This window comes from Nicrophorus vespilloides, unplaced genomic scaffold (genome assembly GCF_001412225.1).
Source record: "Nicrophorus vespilloides isolate i.1.1-1 unplaced genomic scaffold, Nicve_v1.0, whole genome shotgun sequence".
Classification (NCBI taxonomy): domain Eukaryota; kingdom Metazoa; phylum Arthropoda; class Insecta; order Coleoptera; family Silphidae; genus Nicrophorus; species Nicrophorus vespilloides.
Genome location: NW_017098994.1, coordinates 20,266 through 43,134, shown reverse-complemented (window position 1 = coordinate 43,134; position 22,869 = coordinate 20,266). Strand labels below are relative to the sequence as shown.

At 34.2% G+C, this 22,869-nt stretch overlaps 2 protein-coding genes across 4 annotated transcripts; one reads left to right on the top strand and one right to left on the bottom strand.

The window, feature by feature from the left end:
- Window positions 1-6,678: 6,678 nt before the first annotated feature.
- LOC108563803 (zinc transporter ZIP1) lies at window positions 6,679-21,603 on the top strand. 3 transcript variants are annotated; one of them, XM_017922587.1, is made up of 4 exons: window positions 6,679-6,950; window positions 11,106-11,878; window positions 11,932-12,266; window positions 20,961-21,603. In XM_017922587.1, exons 2-4 carry the CDS (start codon window positions 11,106-11,108, stop codon window positions 21,044-21,046), a joined length of 1,194 nt encoding a protein of 397 aa, XP_017778076.1. In that variant the 5' UTR covers window positions 6,679-6,950; the 3' UTR covers window positions 21,047-21,603. The 3 variants fall into 3 exon arrangements, with proteins under 3 accessions (XP_017778076.1, XP_017778078.1, XP_017778077.1); XM_017922589.1 differs by lacking the exons at window positions 6,679-6,950; window positions 11,106-11,878; window positions 11,932-12,266 and adding exons at window positions 17,042-17,217; window positions 18,473-19,463; XM_017922588.1 differs by lacking the exons at window positions 6,679-6,950; window positions 11,106-11,878; window positions 11,932-12,266 and adding exons at window positions 17,042-17,217; window positions 18,464-19,463.
- Window positions 21,202-22,446, bottom strand: LOC108563804. The gene is made up of 2 exons (XM_017922590.1): window positions 21,946-22,446; window positions 21,202-21,897 (listed from the first exon to the last, which is right to left on the bottom strand). Exons 1-2 carry the CDS (start codon window positions 22,203-22,205, stop codon window positions 21,678-21,680), a joined length of 480 nt encoding a protein of 159 aa, XP_017778079.1. The 5' UTR covers window positions 22,206-22,446; the 3' UTR covers window positions 21,202-21,677.
- Window positions 22,447-22,869: the final 423 nt, after the last annotated feature.

Here is a 22,869-nt window from a genome sequence, read left to right as displayed (position 1 = left end):
CCACTGATATTTTCCGCTTTTATCGAACACATCGGAAATACATACAATTATTCAATTACATCGGCAAGCAAACATCAAATATTGCGCAGATACTAATCCTTTTAAAATTTCATTTTTATGCAAATCGCACGTTTTTCAACATCTTTTTCGTTTGCTTGCGAAGACGAGAAATAGAGGTTTAATTCCTACATACTCAATTACTCATATTATCAAACAACGTATATTGAGATGACAAAAGATCAAAATTCATTTTGCTATCAATTTCAAATTCATTCGATCAAGTGTCATCACTCACAATTTCATTTGTCATAATTTTAAACAATGCTAATAATTACCATGACAACAAGATAATTTAGATGACTTAAAGCAAATCTTAAAGGCAGATTCGATAAGCGTTTTACAATCAACGATATTTCATTACATAATACTTATTTATAATCATTTATGCAGTAAAATTAGCAAAACGAATATCGTTTTGCAGCTTTCGCAATTACGAATGTAATGTTATTATTTTCAATAGCAGTAATTTGCGCGCAAGTTTCTCGAAAACGTTATGATCGTATTTAGTTTACTTTTCTGGAAACTGATGAATATTTAGAAGAAGGATAAGAACACGCGCGCAATTATTATATTGAATCAAACGTTATTGTTAGAGGAGAACGAAAAATGTCTTTAGAGGCGAAAGGCGCAATTGTATTTGATCATCAATGCAAATTTTTGCTCACTTCTTGATAATGAATGAATATTTTATACGAAAATTTAGTAAAGTTTTGTTGTTTTGTTGAAGACAAGGACGTTTTTAATGTTAAAAGAAACAAATTATCAAACATCCGCTTCAAGATTTTAATTGTTTGTAGCGTAACTTCTAACTAAATGTTCTCGGTATGAATGTGACATTGTGCAATGAGTTTTATTACTTGAAAAGAGAAAAACATGGAATTGTTTGCAACGTATCTTCTACATCGTTTTAAGAAATTGTTTAAAAATCTAAACCAAATCGTTGTTTTTCCAATAATTTGTTTACAATTAAGAAGTAGAAGAATTGGTAAATCTATGTGAATTTCGGATTTGTAAATATTTCAATTAGGAAAGGCACAAAAATGGAATTGTTTGCAGAGTATCTTCTATATCGACTTAAGAAATTGTTTAAAAATCTAAATCAAATCGTTGTTATTCCAATAATTTGTTTACACTTAAGATGTAGAAGAATTGCTAAATCTGTGTGCATTTCGGATTTGTAAATATTTCAATTAGGAAAGGTGCAAAAATGGAATTGTTTGCAACGTATCTTCTACATCGACTTAAGAAATTGTTTAAAAATCTAAACCAAATCTTTGTTTCATACTTAAGATGTAGAAGAATTGGTAAATCTGTGTGGATTTCGGATTTGTAACTATTTCAGTTAGGAAAGGTGCAAAAGTGGAATTGTTTGCAACGTATCTTCTACATCGTCTTAAGAAATTGTTTAAAAACCTAAACCAAATCGTTGTTTTTCAATAATTTGTTTACACTTAAGATGTAGAAGAATTGCTAAATCTGTGTGCATTTCGGATTTGTAAATATTTCAGTTAGGAATGGTACAAAAATGCAATTGTTTGAACGTATCTTCTACATCGTCTTAAGAAATTGTTTAAAAACCTAAACCAAATCGTTAATTTTCAATAATTTGTTTCATACTTAAGATGTAGAAGAATTTGTAAATCTATGTGCATTTCGGATTTGTAAATATTTCAGTTAGGAAAGGTACAAAAATGGAATTGTTTGCAACGTATCTTCTACATGGTCTTAAGAAATTGTTTAAAAACCTAAACCAAATCGTTGTTTTTCCAATAATTTGTTTACACTTAAGATGTAGAAGAATTGGTAAATCTGTGTGCATTTCATGATTTGTAAATATTTCAATTAAAAAAATGTACAAAATGTCAACAAAAACTACGTCTTTAATTGTTAATTTTTAACAATGTAAGTGCAGTAAATTTTTATTAAAAACGAAATGTTTTCTGTGCGCATTTAGTAAAAGGTACAAAAGAAATAAAACAACATATAATGGCAACAAACACAACGTGATTTCCCCTCGGGTGCGGAATGAACAAATCACCTTAACCATTGTTCGATTTGTATGGTCGTACGTGCAAACATTTCCTGCACGGTTCTTCGAGGAAAATGTGAAGCTGAGGAGGAGGACTTGCGGTTCAGTGTTTTCCCTCACACTTTAAAAGTATTGTTTGATACAAAAAATCCAGATCCAGGAAACAACTAAATTTATCGCAGATATTTTGCGATTCGAAAAATTACATTGTAACGATTCTCGAGTGTTTTATTATCCGGTTTATCCGATTATCGTAATTTTTTTTTTCGTGAATAATAATAATACATTTACTTTTTTTTTTTGTATAATTTCTCTGTTGCTCAACGAAATTGATAAGAGCGGATTTGATCTGAAAATCCAAAAATAATGAATAAACATAAAAAACATCGTCTTTCTCGTCCTAATTTAGTTTGGAATGAAATAACAAACGTAATGAGTTAAATTGACAAAAACAAAATATTCGAAAAGTGGAGGAAGTGACGAAAAAGCATTGTTCTGGTAATGAAGGCAATTTGGTTGCGTTTCGAACCGAATTGCAAGCGATCATTTGACGTAAATATACGTGTTGACCTACGAAATTAAGAGCAAATTTCGAAGGTAAATATTGGATTTCGCTCTGTTTTAAACATCCCATCGAAAGCGTAGAGAAGGTCAAAAAAGTTACCAAATCGTCTCCGCTTATATCTACTACACTCTACAACTAAAAACCATTAGGTGTCTTTATCAGGTAATTAATAGCGTAGCCCCAAAGCGATAAATCAGCATCTCGCAAGGCGATTTACAAGAAGCGATTTATCTCTGGGTTTTCCGCTTTCAACTGAAGAATTTCCATCTTAGTCATCTGCGTAATACGTTGCGAAATCTCTATGTCGTTTATGTTTTTATTACTGTTTTCTTTTTAGTAATTTAATTTAATAAATGTCTTAGCTGCAGTTTCTCGGCTTCAAGCAAGACGAAAGTGAATTAATAATAAACGTGCGGTGCGGAATGTTCGCTCATCTAACTCAAACATGTCTAAACTCCGGTCTGGCTTTGCGCTCCAAATTCGATGCGTTCACCTTGGGTATTTTTAGAGGTATCCAATAATAACCGCAAGTTGTTGCAACATCAACTAATAAACTAACTAATCTGCTTCAATAAGTCCGCAAATACTGCTCCTGTAATTTGTTTCGCTTCTCCTGAAGAATCTAGTGCAGAAAATTGTGTATTTAGATCATAGATTTTAGAAAATTTAGGATTGTATAAAAATAGTTCAGTTCTAGAAACTTGGAGTTTTTCGTACTTGGAACAGATTTATCTTCGTCAAGATAATATCGTTTCGCACTGCAGACGTTTATTTTTAAGAATGCCCTACTTCTAAGTCGCGTTTAATTATCAACAAGAATAATAATATTAAGAAAAACACGGAATTCAGATGATAATGTTCAATAAAAGTATGGAAATAAGACAACAATTTGTTTGTTGTTAAAAATATCTGTTGTTTTCTAGAATCATTGAGTTTTTGGAGTTTGGACACATTTGTCTTCGACATTCCTGACATAAAATATAGACTTTTAAATTTAGATTCTCAAATTTTGAAAATTTTCAGTCATAACGTACAAATATCCATCAAGTTATGTACAGATGTTTATTCTCTAAATATAAGATTAATAATGGACATTTTAGATAGAATTAGCCTAGAATTTAATAAATTCTGAATATTTTATGTCAATAAATAATGAACTTTGTTGATAGAATCTTATATATTTCATAGACTAAATAAGCAATAACAACGAAAAGGTGATTCAAAGTGAACGTGAAAAGATCGACTAATTACTTCACTTAATAATAACAACAACACTAATAATAATAAGATGTAAACAAATCGAAAGCGGGAAGTGGATTGTTACAATATTACAATTTTTTTTATTTTAATTAAGTGGGAAATAGCGTAAGCAAATGTTTTCATCGCAATTTAAGTCCGTCATTAAAATAAACAAAGCTCATCATTATCCGTTTACCAGAACGGAGCAATGTTTGTTGAACAGTTCAGATAAATAAGGGGAATCATTCGCAAAGATTAATTAGAAATGTAAATATTTATTTAATTATTAATGAATCCATTGTGATTAAATATAGTTTATTATAATTTCTGTTTTGACATATCCATCTGCGTTTTGTTTTGTTTTGTTTTGAATGACTTCTGTCAATATCATGATATTTGACATTTTGACATTTGATAGTTTTAAACAATGTAATTTCGGATTTGACATATCCATCTGTGTTTTGTTTTTTTAATGACTTCTGTCAATGTCATGATATTTGACATTTAATAGATGTCACTTTTAGTTTACATTAGAAGGAAACTACGCGTAATTGTTCAGAACTGTTTGTTTAGATGTGTCTGTCAATATTTATATAATTATTAATGAATCTATTGTGATTAAATATAGTTTATTGTAATTTATATTTTGACATATCCATCTGCGTTTTGTTTTGAATGACTTCTGTAAATGTCATGATATTTGACATTTTGACATTTGATAGATGTTACTTTTAGTTTTCTTTAGAATGAAATTACGCGTAATTGTTCAAAGCTGTTTGTTTAGAGTCAATTTCTATCGTGAAACATTTTTGATATAATTTACAAGAAATTTAGTACTTATTTTCTTCGAATTGTTTATATTCGTCTGTCAACGTTATTGGTCAATGTGTTTAGCATTGTGATTAAATATAGAAAGACAATTGTCGATATTTTAAACAATTGTAATTTCGGTTTTGACATTTCCATCTGAGTTGTGTTTTGTTTTGAATGACTTCTGTCAATGTCATGATATTTGACATTTGACATATCCATCTGCGTTTTGTATTGTTTTAAATGACTTCTGTCAATGTCATTCTTCCAATGTGGTTATGTGTGTCTACAGTATTAGTCATTGAATTTAGCAGCTGCATAATTGAATGTATTAGAATATGATTTCTCCAAATGATAGACAACTGGACAACATAATAATAATATATTACGTACGCAAAGTTTGTTAATCATAATACACACCTTCTTTAATTTACTTTAGCTTTTTTTTTGGGTTGGTGCCAAAATTAGTCACACCATTTGTGAGCTACATGATTTGAAGATAAACGTTCTTCGATTACATTGATTTTAATTGAACATTACTCATTCAATCATTATACTTTATTGAAAAAAATCATAAAATTGAATGAAGAAATTTTAATAAAAAGATACAAATTATACAAATCTTTTGTTAAACTTTAATATAAAGTTACTATAAAAAAATGAATTTATGTTATTTTATTGAAAAACCTCAAAAATTAATGAAAATCATAATACATTTCTTAATTCAATCAAAATTGAAAGAAATCATTTCATTTGTACATTCACTAGTGTAATGACTGATTTCATCGATTTTCTGCATGGAAACACGTGGACATATGAACTGTACACTGTTTCAAGTAAACATAATTACTGCACTTAAACTAATTTCAAATTGATAATCTACATTAGATATACTTCCTAAAATTACGCGCGTAAAGTGCGTTTCATTAATTACACATAATTTATCAGGAATTAAAGATTTAGAATTTAAAAACGAGTTTCCTTTAATGCATTTTTTAAACATGGAATTTCATTGAGTTACAGTTTCGTGCGTATTTTCGATTTTATTAAATTTAGTTTTTTTTAAACAATATTTCCGCGAATTACAACTTTCAAACTTGAACTTCAAACGTATTTTTTATTAATCATTTGCAAGATTCTTGGTATTCACCAATAACTACTACGGGTTTTACCATAACATTCCAATAATCTTGTACTTTTTAGTGTTTTTTTTTTTTTAATTTATTATAATGTAAAACTATTTTCTAAGAATCGTTTTTAATAAACAAAAGTTGCAAATAATTAATATCAAACATCGTGATTATAGAATTAGCATTAATTAACAGTTTAGTGCAGGTAATATGAAAACTATTAACTAATTTTGTGTTTAAAAAATTGCGTTCTTGTGAACTCACAGAAATGATAGTGTTTGTGATTCACGTTTGAACAAACATATCTTATTATAGTAAAGAATGTAATTGAATAAATCGATTATTGAATGTGTGAAGATTATTCTATGGACCGTATTTATTTTTTTTTGTTTGGTTCTCACTACTATTTGTAGAGTAGATGGGGGACAATGGGTTTTCGGTTCGATTAGATTAGATTGGCTCTTTGGTGCATCATCGAGAACCTTGACATTGTTGTTCCAATTCACGAAAGCGATTCGTATTATTTCTAAACTGACTTTCTCCTCTGCATTTCCCTTCAGACACAAATCACGTTCATGTAAGATTCTAAGCAAATGCTTTATTGATTTGAAGAATAATAAAAAAAAAGGAATGTTATGTAAAGATGCGAAGAATGCAACAGTCGCGTCCTTGGCGAAGATTTACCATCAAGAAGAGATGCGTTTAGAAGAATTTCGGGTTTTCGGACCGGTCATTGCAGATGCACGTCTCCGAATCATCATGATGATTGCGTCTCTATATACTTGTAAACTTATGTACAAGTGTACGTTTGTTTGAGTGTTTGAGTGTGTATATATATAAGATCTGAACGCGCGATCCTTTTTACAAGGAAGGCGATCTCCGAGCGAGGTTCTATAACGAGCGGTTCCGATATCTTACTTACACACACACTCTACCTACCTACCTACCTTGCTTCACCAAAAAACGCACACACACCTGAGCTTTTCATTCAGTCGGTGCTCTGCTATCAAACTAATAGCAACAACATTTGCACCAATCCATTCACAACGGAGCTACACAGAGGGAGAGAGAACACAAACACACACACATAAATTAACCGAAGAGGATCTCCAATAAGGTCAGTGAAAAGAACACGACTTTTAAATCATTCATAATTGCATTAATCGATTCTATCAGTTTTAATTTCGCATCCTTGTATCAATACTTTTATTTCCATTCTAGTCCTTAGAAGTAAAAAAGAAACGTGCGAATCTAAACTTAGTTACTACGCTATTAATATTCTCTGCAGGAGCGTGATCATTCACACTATAAACAATGGAATTCGACAAAAAAAAAAACTGTAAATCAAAACGCTTTGCACATTAATTATTACTTGTTAAAACAAATCCTTTCATTAATTTTATTACGTAACAAAGCAAAAAATATTACCTTGATGATCAACAACAACTTAAAAGATATATTGACTTTAGGTGATTGATTATTACAATTGAAATGATTTGGAATTGGAAATTTACTGTTAGTTTCAATGAAATATCTATTTTCTAAGTAATTTGCAACGATTTAATGGAATCAGTGACTAATTAACAACTTTTAAATCTAATCTAACAAAAAAAATAATACTTTGATTATTTGATTGATGATTAAATATAAAAATGTAATTCTAATTGGAAATTCAATACAATTAAAGTAATTTTTGATTTACGTTTGAATCTGTTTGTTTTCAAGGTTTATTTCAAACTTATTTCTCTTTCAATAAACAATTTAATAACTATTTGTATGAAGATTAAAGAAATTTGATAATCAATGTCTTATTAGAATTAAGTAAGATTTTTAACAAATTTGCAAATATTGTGATTTGAGTAGATTCATTTAAGTTTGTTAATGAAAAGAAAAGAAGTAAAATTTTATTGAATCTTGGTGATTTTTGAGTGTTTTGGGAAATTTATGAATGGATTTTTAAATGCGTTGAAAGTAATGAGAATTTAATGAGATAATTGTGACTGTGTCATAACTTTGAGTTTAAAATCGATAAAATCTATGAGATTTTTGAGTATATCTTCAGTACGTCTTAATCAAAATGCTAATTAAAGCTAAAACTATAATTAATTACATGTGCAAATGAAGTGTGCATGAATTAGTGCGATTTTTGAAGTAATTTTTCTTGAAAATCCAAAGTGAGTATGGAAATGTGCATCAGAAGAGTTACGTAAAGTATAGAACTGAACGGGATTTCATACAAACTGGAGCAAACTGTAATTTATTTACAAAGAAATGAACAAAAAAAAATGTATCAATTATGTAAGTTATTTTTGTTTGTCATTTAATTATAAACTAATTGTTTAATTTGAAAGATTTCTTAAAGAAATTCTATTTGAATTAATTATTTTTGTTATTTGCGAAGAGTGCCATGACAATAATTCAATTGTTTCAAAGCGAAACAAACGAAATGCGACATATTTGAAATGCATCGAGGAACGATAAAACAATTACATTAATTTCCGGCCGCAGCGGGGACTTTTTTTTTTCATTTTTTCGTTCCTCTTCGTCCGCACAGAGACTGAATACAAAAAAACTGCTTCTGCTTTATACAATAGATGCGGATTTGCATACGGCGATGGCAAGAATTACAATTGTGAAATAACACAAATTTCTGAACGATGATGAACGACAAGATTCACATTCAATTTGTTTGTTTTTTTTTTGTTCATGAGTTTCTGAGATCAATTATTTATTATTAACGGAGAGATTGAAGGAAGGAAATGTGTGTTTTCTTGTTGTTTCTATGGTAATTTCACTTTTTCGAAATTCAAGTGAAATCATTTGTTTGTCCGAGGAGGAAGGTGAGGTGCGTCAACGCACGCTTCGATCGCAATTTGAATGCCATCGCGTGCTCAAATTAACTAGTAATTAGTCGCAGATCGTGAATCCGATTAAGTCGATATATTTATTAGCGATTGGGATTAGCGAATACCAAACGTATGCAAATGCTGCTGCATTCAATGCACTGCAAATCAATCATCTGACTCAATAAATATTTATAATCCGACTTTATTTATATTGGAAATAACGTTCAAAGTTGACGCAGGTTAGTTTAGGTTTTGTTTGCATATTGAATCAATTAGATCGAACGAATTTAAAAAAAAAAAGATCAAGTAACTGTGGGCGTTTATTGGATTGTGATAATGTAATAATGTGTGATAAGGAACGTTTCAAAACCTTGGGACAAAATGGGAACATCTTAAGTGCACCCTTAAGTCTAATTCACAAACAAATACTAATTTCCAAATGTTTTTGTTTACTACTAATGAAGCTTCAAAGTTCACGTGATCATAATATTAATGCAATTGTCGCACCTTTTAAGGTGAAATAGTGTCTGGGTTTTTGATTTTCTATAAAAAATTGTACTCGAAATTGGAATTAGATTTACTTAATTTCGTATTTCTAGTGAACTATGAATGTTTGTCTCATTTCAACAAGTGATAATTAGATCTAAAACTAAATTCAAAATTTGATGATTGATATTTATATGGCTTTGATATTGTTGTCTAAATATCTAAAACTAACAAAAATTTAATGAAATAATTAGTATAAGTGTGAGATTTTTTTGTTTTTGTTTTAAAAATGTGTATTAAGAAAAATATTTTAAGGACTAATTTAGGTTAGAAGGACGCGAAATGCAGCTGAATGAAAAAACAACAATTTAAATTTTTTCGATCAAGGATTATCCGATTTATTTGGGTCGCGTAACAGCATGTATACAAACATACGAAGAAATAAAACAATAATAATAACAAAAAAAACACACGCAATATTATTGTTGTCTGGCAACGAGAAATAAAATAACGAAGCGATCTACAAAGTGCATCGATACACTCTCGAGACCTTCGATTGTTTAAATAGAGAAATTTCCATTGGAAACGATCAAACAATAAACAATTGATCCGTCATTGTCCTTTGCGCAGATAATCCCGCTGCACGACTCCTTTCGCTGCATGTGATCCAAGTCACTTACGCAACGAGAAAAAACAAACGAGCGCTTGAAAAACAAAACATTAACGTAAATGCGCATATTTACTTAAGCTATGTAATAATAAATAGTACGTACGAGTTGAATTCATTTCTTGCTTCTTCATAACTCGATTCGATGCGTCTCAAAACGAGTTTTCATATATTTATTTTTTTTTATGAAATTAACGTTTAATGCGTCTGGATATTCTCGAATGATCGCTTGTTCTAAATGAGGTAAAAGGAAGAACGCGACGGGCTTCCGTTTTACCAACATTCTTCACGGTCGAATCGTGAAATTCAGTCGATTAATTAATCCGTCTAACAACGTTCGATTTATTGATTGATATGCGCCGTTAATTAATTTGTTTGCGAACTCATTGAACGTTGCCCACCGAAATCGCTTTTGTTTTATTTTTGTTTTATTTTTGTTTTGTAATAATAATAATGCTGATGGTTACTCGACGCACCGAATATCGAATAATTTGGTGTTGCCATAGTGATAACATAAATAAACAAATGAATAAATGCATGGCGAAAGGTGCGCTCGGAGAATCGGTTGTTTCGAGCAGCAAGAGCACAAAAGTAAACAGAAACGTGCATTTGCATTCCCTTCGCGATGTTCGGCTTCCAATTAGCATACGCGCAAAATGCGTTTATTTACAATTTGCCATCGGCCTTCGCTTCGTTTTTTTGTTTTTGTTTACCCAATACCTGATTTCAATAAAAACAATTGCTAAATAGATGGTCTCTAACCATCAGCGTTGCCAACAGTTCAATGAGAATGTAGTACTAACTTCATCACAAAATGGTCTATCCTTTGTTATGTCTTTATATCATCAGGAACACCCTGAATTTTAAAACGAATGCTTGTTTCAATATTTTCCTATAACTCTTTATTCGTTTATGATTCATTTGTACTAAATTTGGACACTTTTCTCAACAAAACAATAATTGTTATTGTATTCCATATTAACTCAAGCGTATTTATAGATTCAAAAGTAACGAGATTACATTAAGAATTTCGGTCAACAGTCTTCAAATTAAATAAGATTCAAGAGGAAATAAATTATTGATTCGTAAACTAATTATAATACTTTTTTGGACTCATTTCTTACAGTATAATATCGAATATAGACATTTTCCAAATGAAAAACTATTGTTATGACTTTACAGATTTAGTCAATATATAAATTTCAATTATTTTATACTGAAACTGTGCAGAATTTAATAAGTTAACTAATTCTTGTTGAATTTAATTTTGCAGATGTCAAACTTTTTCACTGATATGTTCATTGCACGTCATGGCGACGAACACGATCATGATCACGATCATGACCACGAGGAAGAAGGTTCTCCGGTGATCGCGAAGGTCGTCGCAATGTGCGTACTCTTCCTGGCATCCTTCATTATCGGATGCCTTCCAATCAAACTGGCAAAGATCTTCCACTGGGACAAGAACGCGAAGAACAATCGCGTCGTCCAGTTTCTGCTGTGCTTGGGAGGCGGCGTCCTCCTCTGCACCACCTTCCTGCATCTGCTGCCAGAAGTCGCGGAGCAAATCCAAGAGATGCAATCGGACGGAACGTTGCCAGAGTTGAAGATACATTTCGCGGAGTTCCTCATGTGCGTCGGATTCTTCACCATGTACCTGGTGGAGGAGATCGTGCACTATTACCTGCACAGAAAACAGAAGAACAGCGATATGTGCGCGCTGCGGAGGAGTCTCTCGGTGAGACGCGGCGACGTCAGCAGCGTTTCCACTTCGGAGCTGGTGAAGAGCATGGAGGAAGCTAAACCGAATCCGTTGGAGTTCCATAACAGCCACAGACATTCGGAGCGTTCGGGTCACAGCCACGTCGAGCATAGCCATTCCGAGCATGCAGGTCACAGCCACGTCGGTCACAGCCACGTCATCATCGATGCTGAAGATAGCATAGTTCAGAGCATCCGAGGGTTGCTCGTCGTGTTAGCCTTGTCTGTTCACGAACTCTTCGAGGGCCTCGCCGTTGGATTGGAGTCCGCGCCATCGAACGTGTGGTAAGTCTTAAGCAAAGATTGATCGAATGAAATTGATTAATACAAATCGTTAGGTACATGTTCGGTGCCGTGAGCGCTCACAAACTGGTGATAGCCTTCTGCATTGGAGTCGAGCTGGTGTCCACCAAAACGCGCACCATTCTAACTGTGATATACGTGTTCACCTTCGCCGTCGTCAGCCCGTTGGGAATCGGCATCGGCATCCTGGTCAGCGGCGATGGTGAATCAGAGACGGCCGTAGCATCTGTGATATTGCAAGGACTCGCGTCCGGCACCCTTCTATACGTCGTCTTCTTCGAAATCCTCCAAGCCGAAAGGAAAGGAGGCATCCTCCAATGGCTCGCCGTCTTCGTCGGGTTCCTCTTGATGTTCATCATCACTCTGTTCGGTAAGTCTACAAACGAATCCGTCACGGAATTTTTTCAAACTAATTATTTGACTTAAGTATCTGTCAAAGTGACAACAAATTAATACTTACAAAATGAACACCCTTAAGATTTGTATCACTAATTCTAACAATTAGTAACTGAAAAGTTAAGTATTTTGAATCCTTGATTAATTATACTCACAAATTAAATCTTAATAATAACATATTTTCTCTGACATGATAAAGGAATAACATAATTGTGACAATTAGATATGTCAAAATTGAAACAATTATTTAAAAAAAGCCGCCTTTGATTTTCTTTAATTAACAAAAAAAAAACAGCGTTTTTTTCAATGTATAACTGTAATAATTGAAGCATAACAAAAATATGTATCTGTTTTGCAAAAAAAAATAACAAATACAGATTAAATGTTACAACATTGGATGCGATAAGGAAAACGTGTTACACAAAAAAAAACCGAACTGTATAAATAAATCTTAAGATTCATTCCACGAAATGCGTTCACGCAACGATGCGTAAACAAGTAGCAGTATAGTCTTCATCAGGTATTCGTCCCAAGTTGATCGGCGTAACCCGAACGCGGAAGTTACCCAAAAAATTCATCAAATTATTTTGTTGTTGTTGTCTCGTTGTTTTCCCATTTAAAACTGTGTGCAAAATCCGCGAAATCCATGAATATTTATTCACAGAACCGGATATTATTTCATCCATCTGTGCGGGGGAGGGAACACCTTTTGTTGTTGCTGCTTCCAGTGAGGAAAGCGAAAAAAAAAATATACAAATAAATAAATAGAAAACGTTTGTAATTAATGCGAAATGTAACTTTCGTTTTTGCTAGATTTTTTTGCGAGATCTTCCGCGTTTTTTTTCTTTCTTTTGCTAATTGCAACAAACTATTCTTGTTTGGTTTTATTTAGTTATGTGTTATTACTTTTGGTCACGAATTGATTAACGGTGCGCTCGTAAATGCATTTCCATACAACTTATCGAAGCGTTACTGCTTTCGGGGTAATTGTTCTTTCGGTGTTTTCGACCGCTTTTACGGCCTCGGCAATCCGGGCACGTAGCCAGAGGTTCGTGCTTCGGAGTCGTCGATCGCGATAAATTTTAAACTTTCTATACAGTACTTTTTGATCGATCGATGGATCGATCGGACGAGGAAGAACCGAAAAAAATAAGAGCAAACTCGCAAGCAAACTGGTTTTATCCAATCCATCCAAAAAAAGACCATTTTTGATGGGATCGGAATGCGGTAAAAGGAAAACAACAGAAACCACTAAAAAGGATTCTGCAAATTCGTTGCGCAATTTACCTTTTAGCAGCTCTAATGACTAATTCTTCGTGGACCACCGTTTCTGGAATTAGTCATCTTTGACGTCGAGTGAATTACGATGATAATATAGCAGGAATAGTGAAGGAAATTGGACGAAATTGTCCTGGGCAGATTTACGAAATTGGATAATGATGCGCGAAGGCGCGCCCACGTCCATATCCATCAATCCTCCAACACGATGCTAATGGTCCTCTCATTCTTCTCTTTATTAGTATTATTTTTCGCGCTCGATTGGATAATGGGCATGCGAACTGCAGTCCGGTCACGATCGTCAACAATCAGCAGTCGTCGTCGTTGCATAATTGCGACCGCTCCGAACGCCATCAATTATTAATTTCGCAGACTCCGCAATTGATTTCCGTGCGAAAAGATTCCGTCGCGTCGTCTGCACGCGCGCCTCGCATTCAAATTCGATGCGTGCTGGTTTAGTTGCATAACTTCAATGCCGCTCATCATCAAACGTTCCGTCTTGAGGAATAACACAATTAGTTATTCTGAACCTTTCTGTAGACATTAAACGTTAAACGGTCATTCGTATGGGTAAATTACAGAAACACGAAAAAATGCGGAATAACGAACGCGACGACGTATGGAAATGTAATCTAAACTTTTGACGCAACAACATCAACATGTTTATATAAACTTAACAATGTCTTGTCTAACATCTGTTTTGATGTGCCAGCTTTAGTTAATCGGCCTTTATCTAGCGAAAATGTATCTAGTTCCAAGGTCATCTTATTCAATTGCTTTAATTCACTGTTGTTAACATATAACGTGATTCAATCTTGTAATATTCACGAGCTGTTATTAATTAATAAGTTCAAATTCTTATTGGAATCAATCATTCCAATAACTTATTTACTCATTTATGCAGAGATGTTTCAATTGGAATTGCAGATCACCTATAATTAGGTTAATTGCTTTGCATATCCTTGAGTAAGGTGTATACAAATATTAAGCTTACACAACATATTAAAGTTTTTGAAGAAATATGTTTGTAAATTAATAAATATTTAACAGTTTACGAAAATTAATCTGTATTTACATTTAGTTTACGTTTCTTTTATGTTTCATATTTGAACTTTAAAAATCTCAAAGTTTATAATAATTTGGTGCAATCAATTTTTACATTCTAGCCAAGCAATTAGTAAAGAAACCTCGGTTATCAATATGTAGTATCATTTACAAGTAGGCTAATGTCAAATAGTTTTGTTTAATTTACAACCGTTATTAACCAAAATAACTAATTAACCGGTTTTTGTTGTATTTAAGTTGGTAAATTGTTATTAGTGTAGTGTAACCATTTTGTGTTGGTATATGTGCCAAAATTATATGACACCTATTTGACACCTGTCAAAATAAAGAAACAAAATACTTTTCTGTACAATTTTGTTTACTTATATTTTCACACACTATTTTCATCTGTGATTGAAGCGATAAAAGAATGGAATTTATTCAAATGATTGTCGAAGGAAAAGAAACGTCGACTCAGACTCGTTATTTCATCTGGGCACCGCCCAAACAATTACGAATTCTTGAGAGAAATTTGACCTTTTCACCAAAAGGACGCATCGGTCTTTACGTAACCGCTTCACGTAACAACCGTATTTGAAGTTTCATTAAACACATTTAAAATTCAGCTTCTTTTTTTCCTCATCTTCTATTAATCAGAGCTTTCGATTCGTTCTCTTCGGATTATGAAAGGGTGACCAAGATTGTTACAATTGCGGACAACGGAGGTGCGGTGGCCAAGGTCCGGTCTCGCTTGAGGACTTTCACTGTTCCATTCTGCTAGTAAATTGCTAGTTTATCGTCGAGCAAACTGTATCACCTTAAATACAATTCATAAAAATCCGTGTCAAGTTCGAAAGGAAACACGAAATTATCGCGATCAATACGATTCGATAATTGTTGTTGTTGTCTTGGAAACGAGCTAAACAGAATTTTATAAACTGCTTCATTTATTTCGATAGGCTTTTATCGCTCACTTGATTGATCGTTGTTTTTGCACGAAAAAACAAAAACTATGCTCGAATCCTCTGCAAAAATATAATATGAAATGCAGGAGTTATCGCATAGTTCGCGTCACAACCGTTGCCATGAATACGACTTAATTACCGACTCACGTGCAGTTATTTATTTACAGTAAGCCGTGACCAATTTTTTTTGTTTCTTACGTTCGACACCTGTTATCTCGCTGATGGGTCTTTTGTCTGGCCGAATAATTTTTGCGTAAATTAACTAAAATTTCAAAATTGAATCACGTTTAAAGAGCATGAAAAAAACAGAATTATGCAAATAACAAATTATCATTTACTTTTTTTGTTTTAGTTAATGACTAAAGCTTCCTGGTTAATTCAATGAATACTTGATCGAAGCAATTACGATGGACAAAAAACAAAACAACGTTGTTTTCGTGGCAAATTCTTGATTTGTTATTTAACGATTACTCAGAATTGGATTAAATTTTAATTTGTATTCATTTTATTCTATGGAATATGCATTTAACAACAACAATAATGTGAGTAAACGTTAGTAAATACTTAAGTCACTTAACAAGATGATAACACCGACTTAATCGACTATCAGAGAATGCACTTGGAAACAATAGATATAGTTTAAGTAACAATACTTTGATGTCACGTAAACTCTCAAATATCGAAATTAAACTGTTAATAGTTCAATAAATGTTGAGTCAATATTCCAATGAAACGATTTTGTGCCATGAAAATTATTTTTTATTTGTGATATGAAGATTTAATCACGTTCCAATGAGCATTAATTATAGTTAAGAAATATGTGTTTAAATTGAAATGAAGGTTTTAGATAAGTTTGTCAATGGTAGAAGAAGAAAAAACAATTGGGTTTAAGTGAGATATTCAAAACATGGTTAGCAATGAATGAGAGGAAGATAGAAGATAGAGGAGACAAAGACTTCTTGGATCATGGAAATAACCGGTGTTTTTTTACGCAACAAACCAGGGATTACCGGATTGTCTCTCAGAAACGGTTGTTGTGCAGCAGTTGCACACGAACAGACTTTGTTGGATTCGGTGGTTGAATAAGTGAAGGGAATGAATAGATGAGCGAAGTGATTTGTCTAAGCACGTGGTTCGATGATAACCTGTCGAGAATTTTGTTGAACTCTGCTGCTCGATCAAAAATCCATTGCCGTTCTCGTCCTCGATGTTTTATTTTCGATCCGGCCACTATCTGCGCTTCACGAGAACACTCGTTATTATAATAATAATGATGAAGATGATGATGAATAAATAATAATATGTATAATACGTACGTATAATGTAATAAACGTCGAGCGAGAGATGAAAGTCGAAGAAGGACAACGGGAGCCGACGAGAGTGGTAGTAAATGGCCGTTTCCTTCTCTCGGCCGAACATCGGCCCCGATGGCCCCCATCATCATCATCATGATCACTTAGTTACTACTTACACTTAGTCGGTTTAGTACGTCGCGAGAGCGGTACGCGCACCATGTTGTCGGCGTCGGGACGCCAACACTGAGTCCTTCGTGTGAAAACGGAACGATACAATTCATTCATTCCCTCGAAGAACACGTAACAAGTGCACAGCGAATTCAAGTTCTTCAGCGCGCATACAGTGGGTGCCCTTCTCGTATTTACTTTACGCAAATTCCCATCGACCAACTTCCATCCAAAATACAAAGAAAAACAAGGATTACAATCAACAATTCCAAGACGTTTCTCTTTGTTCGCTTTGCGCAATCGCTCACGGATAATTGCCGCAAATTTGTAAACTCAATAACCGAACATGTGGAAATATTTGCAACGCCAATTTTCGCATCAAAAGACGATTTCGATTTCTACTACATCAATTGCAGTTTCTAAATTGGTTTCTCCAAACATACACTTCTTTACCCGAATTTAATTCAATTTAGTAATTATACAAATATCAACATTTTTAGTATTATTCATTTGATTTAGTAAACAAATTCAGTTCGTCATTGAAGTTAATCGTAATTATGTAACAGCGAGAAACGAAAGGAACGAACTTGACAGAATCCAAGCGGTGGAAGAGAACACGTTTCGAAATTTAAAAATAAATTGAGTTTCGATTTCGTGAAGATCTCGGCGATCGCACGATTTCGTTGTTTTTTGAGTCAAGGGAAAATAATAAGAAAGTGAGTCGATGACTTCGGAATCTCCTTATTCCTATTAATGGTTTTCTTCATTTCCATCAGTATTGAATAATTTTATAGAAACTTTTATGTTATAGTCATTTTATAACTAATTGTGTGTGTTCTGATGTTAATGTAAATTATGGAATTGTGTTTCATTATAAAAAAAAAAGGAGAAAGTGTAATGCGATGTGCAATGTTATTTCATTTTATAGTTTTAAATAGTTAAAGTTGATATATTGTTTGCTGTAGAAGACAAAAGTTGTTTTTTTCATATTTATATAAATGATTAATTAGTATTAAAACATGATTCTTTGGTGGGATAACTTTCTAAAAATAAATGAATATGATTAATAATGCTATTAATACGCTTGGAGCAATGTAATTTCCATATGGAATTTGCAATATTCAATGTATTTGTTTGGCAATTAAAAGGAAACAACAACAATAACAACAAAACTGCAATTGATGTGTTGCAAATGTAAGAACGGTAATAATGTAACACATAACGAATATAATTTTGATGTATGTATAATGGCCGGTTACATTTCCGGAACAGAGCAATTTCCGGCCTGTTGTGCGATCCGCGAAGGTGAAGTTGGTCGATGGGAAACGAAGCGCTGCATTTCCATTCTGCTCTGCTCGAAAGCAAATTGTAATTTATCTCTTATTTCTCTCTCCTCGAATTTCTCTTCGATTTTCACTTAGATTCTGAAGATGGGTCTAGAGATGGAAACGTCTGATCTACTGATGGCCAAATTGGTCGCTATGACCACCCTCGGTTTGGCATCGTTCTTAATCGGAATCTCGCCAATGCGACTGACGAAACTGCTGAACATAAAAGCAACAGATGGGAACAATCTGGCGATTTCGTTGCTGCTCTGCTTCGGCGGAGGTGTTTTGCTCTTCACGACCTTCGTGCATCTGCAGCCGGAGGTGCGCGAGAGCTTCGCGAAATTGGAGGCGGAGGAGAGGATCCCGGTGATAGGACACGGGATTTCCGTGTCGGAAGTGATCTTCTGTCTGGGATTCTTCTTCGTGTATCTGGTGGAGGAGCTGGTGCACGCCTTTCTGGATAGAAGACTGGAACATTTGACGAGAAGCATGAGCGTGCGGAAGACGGAGAACATGTGCATACCGAGGGTGACGCTCAACAAGCTCGAGGATAATGGGATTGCTATTATAAGCAATTCGAATCGAGAGCTGTTCAACTCGCAATCGACTGTCGGACATCACAATCACATGCACATCGATGAGAACATGAAGAACTCTTTCAGAGGATTGCTGGCAGTGCTCGCGTTGAGCTTCCACGCTGTCTTCGAGGGTTTAGCCGTCGGTTTGGAGGCAAGCGTGCAGAAGGTCTGGTACTTGTTCGCGGCTATAGCCACGCACAAGCTGGTGATAGCGTTCTGCGTCGGAGTGGAGTTGGTCACGTCGAAGACGAAGCTCGTGCTCATCCTCATCTACATCGGGACCTTCGCCATTGTCACGCCGCTCGGCATCGGAGTCGGCATTGCTCTGAGCGGCGGCGGAAGCTCCGAAATCGACGTCACTTCCGTCGTGCTGCAGGGCATGGCCGCAGGAACCCTCCTCTACGTCGTCTTCTTCGAGGTTCTTGCGCGCGAACGCAGCAACGGCCACGGAGGAATCTGGAAGCTGATCGCGATCATCGCTGGATTCGGCGTCATGTTCACCCTGCAAATACTCAGTAAGAAAACGATCAAAGTCGGTATAAATTACCTTTAAATGAAACAACGCACAGTCGAAGATTTACAATCGCTTATCGCGTTTACACAACAGCAACATTTCTTTCCACACATCCTTGTGAAACGTCCAAACTTTGACCGAGTCGTTAAAACATAAAATGCATTGTTCATGAAATGACGCGACGAATCTTTATTTGTTGAACTGCAGATAACGATAGTTATCCTCGTGCAGAGGAGAGAGGTCATCGATTCCCTACGTTCCTACGTTCGCAATCTCTTGACCATCCAAAATGTGTAACAACATTTTAAGAAAATAAGATCCGTTACGCAACTACAAACCACCCAAAAGAAAAACAAGTTTGTTTTTTTGTTTATTTTCATGACATACTCAGAAAATGAAAAGAAACCAATATCAATAAGAAATACATATTTCGTTGCTTCTTACGAAATGTTGCACTCATGAATAGGTGTGATTTGGTAGCAATTAGCGTAACTGTACTCGCACGGCATGTGACGTAAGTGGTCGAAAAAGTCCACGGAGATTTCATTTTAACGGAATGCACACCGGTTTGACCCAGATGACCAAAGCGCTCACCGCGCGAAAAAGAATCGTTTCCACGTGGTTTTTCCCTCTATTTACACTTTCGTGTTTACAAATACGTGGCGCGACAACGGCAAAATATCCTAAAGTGGAGAACTGAAGTGGCTGCAGTTAAGCCTTTTTTTATCATCGCATTGCTCAATGCAGCACGGATCAATCGGTGACCTAGAATTGATCCTCTTTAGCGCAATGTAAACGTAAAGGGACACAATGGAAAGTCGTATTATTTCTCTAATCTCACTCGATTAAAAAAAAAATCTAGGACATTTTCCGAGCGCTTTCAATTTCCATTTGCATCGAGCTCCAAATTTGTGTTTTATTTGTTTAAAAGAAAGACACATTTGGAACGAAACACAAATTTAGAACAAAAAACTAATTTGGAATGAAATACAAATTTGTAATTGAATATCGTGAGAATAGGAAGCGATTAGTTTCATTTTACCTTTACTTGAAAAACGCGTCCTTCGCAACGTTGTTCTTTTTTTGTACATGTATAATTGCGGTTACGGAATTGTTTTCAGAAATTACGCGAAACCGAAAGTACCCAGACAAGACCACCTTCGTAATTCACGTTTACTCGCTTACAACTCACCTTTGGTATATAAGAAATTGCTTCAATTACACAAGTTCTTCATTATCGAACGTTACAATTATAAACGATTGCATTGTGCTGTTTTTTGTTAATCCAACGCCGCCTGTATTCACTTCCTTTCTCGTTCGCCGCAGAAAATATGTTTAAAAAGTAAAAGTAATGTCAGATTTGTTATTACCATGACAACTATAAAAATAACAGTAACAGTACTTATTATTACCATGACAACATTATTGAAATAATCAAGTTATGTAATCATTATTTTAGATATTGTATCTTAACTAATTGTAATTGTAATTGTTTTAGCTGGACATGAGCACAGCCACGGTGGACACGAACACGAGCACGACCTTCACGAGACGTCGACCCACGTCCCCACGAATCTTTTCTGAGAGCAAACTTGAAATGCAAACTCCTACTAGACTACTAATTAAGGCATATTTTGATGAAATGGTATTTCGCTGGAGGAGCGCGACATCCCCGAATCCTGCCAATTCAAATTCGTTATTATTATTATTATGGTATTCCTTATGTTATGCAGTAATTCTTTTGTTTTATTATTATTATTATTACTCTCGGGGATCTCGGGAAACGTAAGAAACAAAACAAAAACAAAAAGAAGTTAAACGTCAATTATACAAACTGTACTGTGATAGAATCACAATAATCATGTTATATTGTAATGTTCGATTTTGTTTTTTTTTTATTATTATTTTTTTTCTTTTGTTTTAAGTACGTAGGTAATACGTATTCAGAGCATGATAATTATGTAAATATTAGTTGCCTAGAGACGAATCAATAAGGAGGAGTCATGCAACGAAAATTCAATTGTAAATATTTATTCAGTGCGCTATTCCTTAAGTTAACTATCCTGACTTGATTATATTTAAATAATATTTTTACATGTATACACATATTATATTATAAGCAATAAAACTTATAAAGCATATTTCCCCTTACTGGAAATTTATTGTTATTTATTACATGTGACATCGTTGATGTGAAGGAGATAGTTTGTGAAATTTAGTCAATATACATCGAATCGAATGTCGAGTTTCGCGGCACGTTCCTGCTTCTCGATCGTATGTCCACATGGTACAGATACGCCAACAGATGGAGCATGAAGAATCTTCCGGATATGAATCCGAGGAAAGTGACCAGGAAAGGTTTCCGGAAGAAACGCTCCCTGATGTGATCGAAGACGGCGACGCTCGAGAAATTGAACATCAGAGATCCCAGTAAGCTGAAAGATTAGGTTCAACTTTCGGACTTTACCAAAAAACAAACAAACCTGAAGATGATCCGGTTTATGTTGCCGATCGGTCGCATGTTCGGCCTCGCGTACAGCATCAGCCCTATACCGTAAACCATGTTCGTGTACAGGACGGTCGATGGATCGTAGGAGAAGAATCTGTGCAGGATGCAAGGGTTCGCCACGTGTATGGACATGAGTAGATAAGCGACGCGTCCCTGCATTCCTGCGACGGTCGCGAAATCCTCGCAGAACTGCTCGAAAAGTTCCTCGTCGGTTGCTGCCCCATAGTTAGTCATCACTCGGTCTGCCAATGCATCTCAAGAAAATGTTGCAGATTCCCAAGTACTTATAATTTGATTTCCCACCGGCAGACTTTCGTTCAGGCGCATCCAAGCTGACACATGACACGAAATGATCGAAAGTTTGAAAATTTGTCATTACAGATCGATCAATTCAAAATATACATCGTCGTTATATATATACATCTCCGTAATATCAGGAGTTCCTTGAACCAAGAGCAGTTACGCAATTATTTTTGTATTTGATTATCACATATAAGTCCAAATATACATAAACATGACTAGTAGATAATAATTAACTCTCTATTTATAAAATAAAAGATACAGCACTTTCTTAATAACAAACTACGAATAAATAACAAATTTCTCGCTTTAATAACTTTGTTTCTTTAACAATATGCATCCATATAAATACTTAATAAAAGCCTTAATTGGTAACATAATCAACCTTTCATATATTTATATCATAAGTTTAATGAATGCGTTAAAGTTTATAGCTTAATTTGAAGCAAATTAATGTAATTATTAATAATTTTATTTCAAATATTCAAAAATTGGATAGTTCTATTATTTACCGATAGATGCTAATAATAAATAATTAATAGTAAGATTAATAAAGAATAAATTATAAAGAAAAAACTATTTCTAGCAAGTAAATTGA

Bases quoted from the DNA above. Each gene is read 5' to 3' on its own strand.
- LOC108563804 (XM_017922590.1), bottom strand. From the start codon at position 22,205: ATGACTAACTATGGGGCAGCAACCGACGAGGAACTTTTCGAGCAGTTC. The intron at 21,898-21,945 runs GTTTGTTTGTTT...CTAATCTTTCAG, and splicing joins ATAAACCGGATCATCTTCAG to CTTACTGGGATCTCTGATGT.
- LOC108563803 (XM_017922587.1), top strand. From the start codon at position 11,106: ATGTCAAACTTTTTCACTGATATGTTCATTGCACGTCATGGCGACGAA. The intron at 11,879-11,931 runs GTAAGTCTTAAG...ACAAATCGTTAG, and splicing joins TCCGCGCCATCGAACGTGTG to GTACATGTTCGGTGCCGTGA. The intron at 12,267-20,960 runs GTAAGTCTACAA...TAATTGTTTTAG, and splicing joins GTTCATCATCACTCTGTTCG to CTGGACATGAGCACAGCCAC.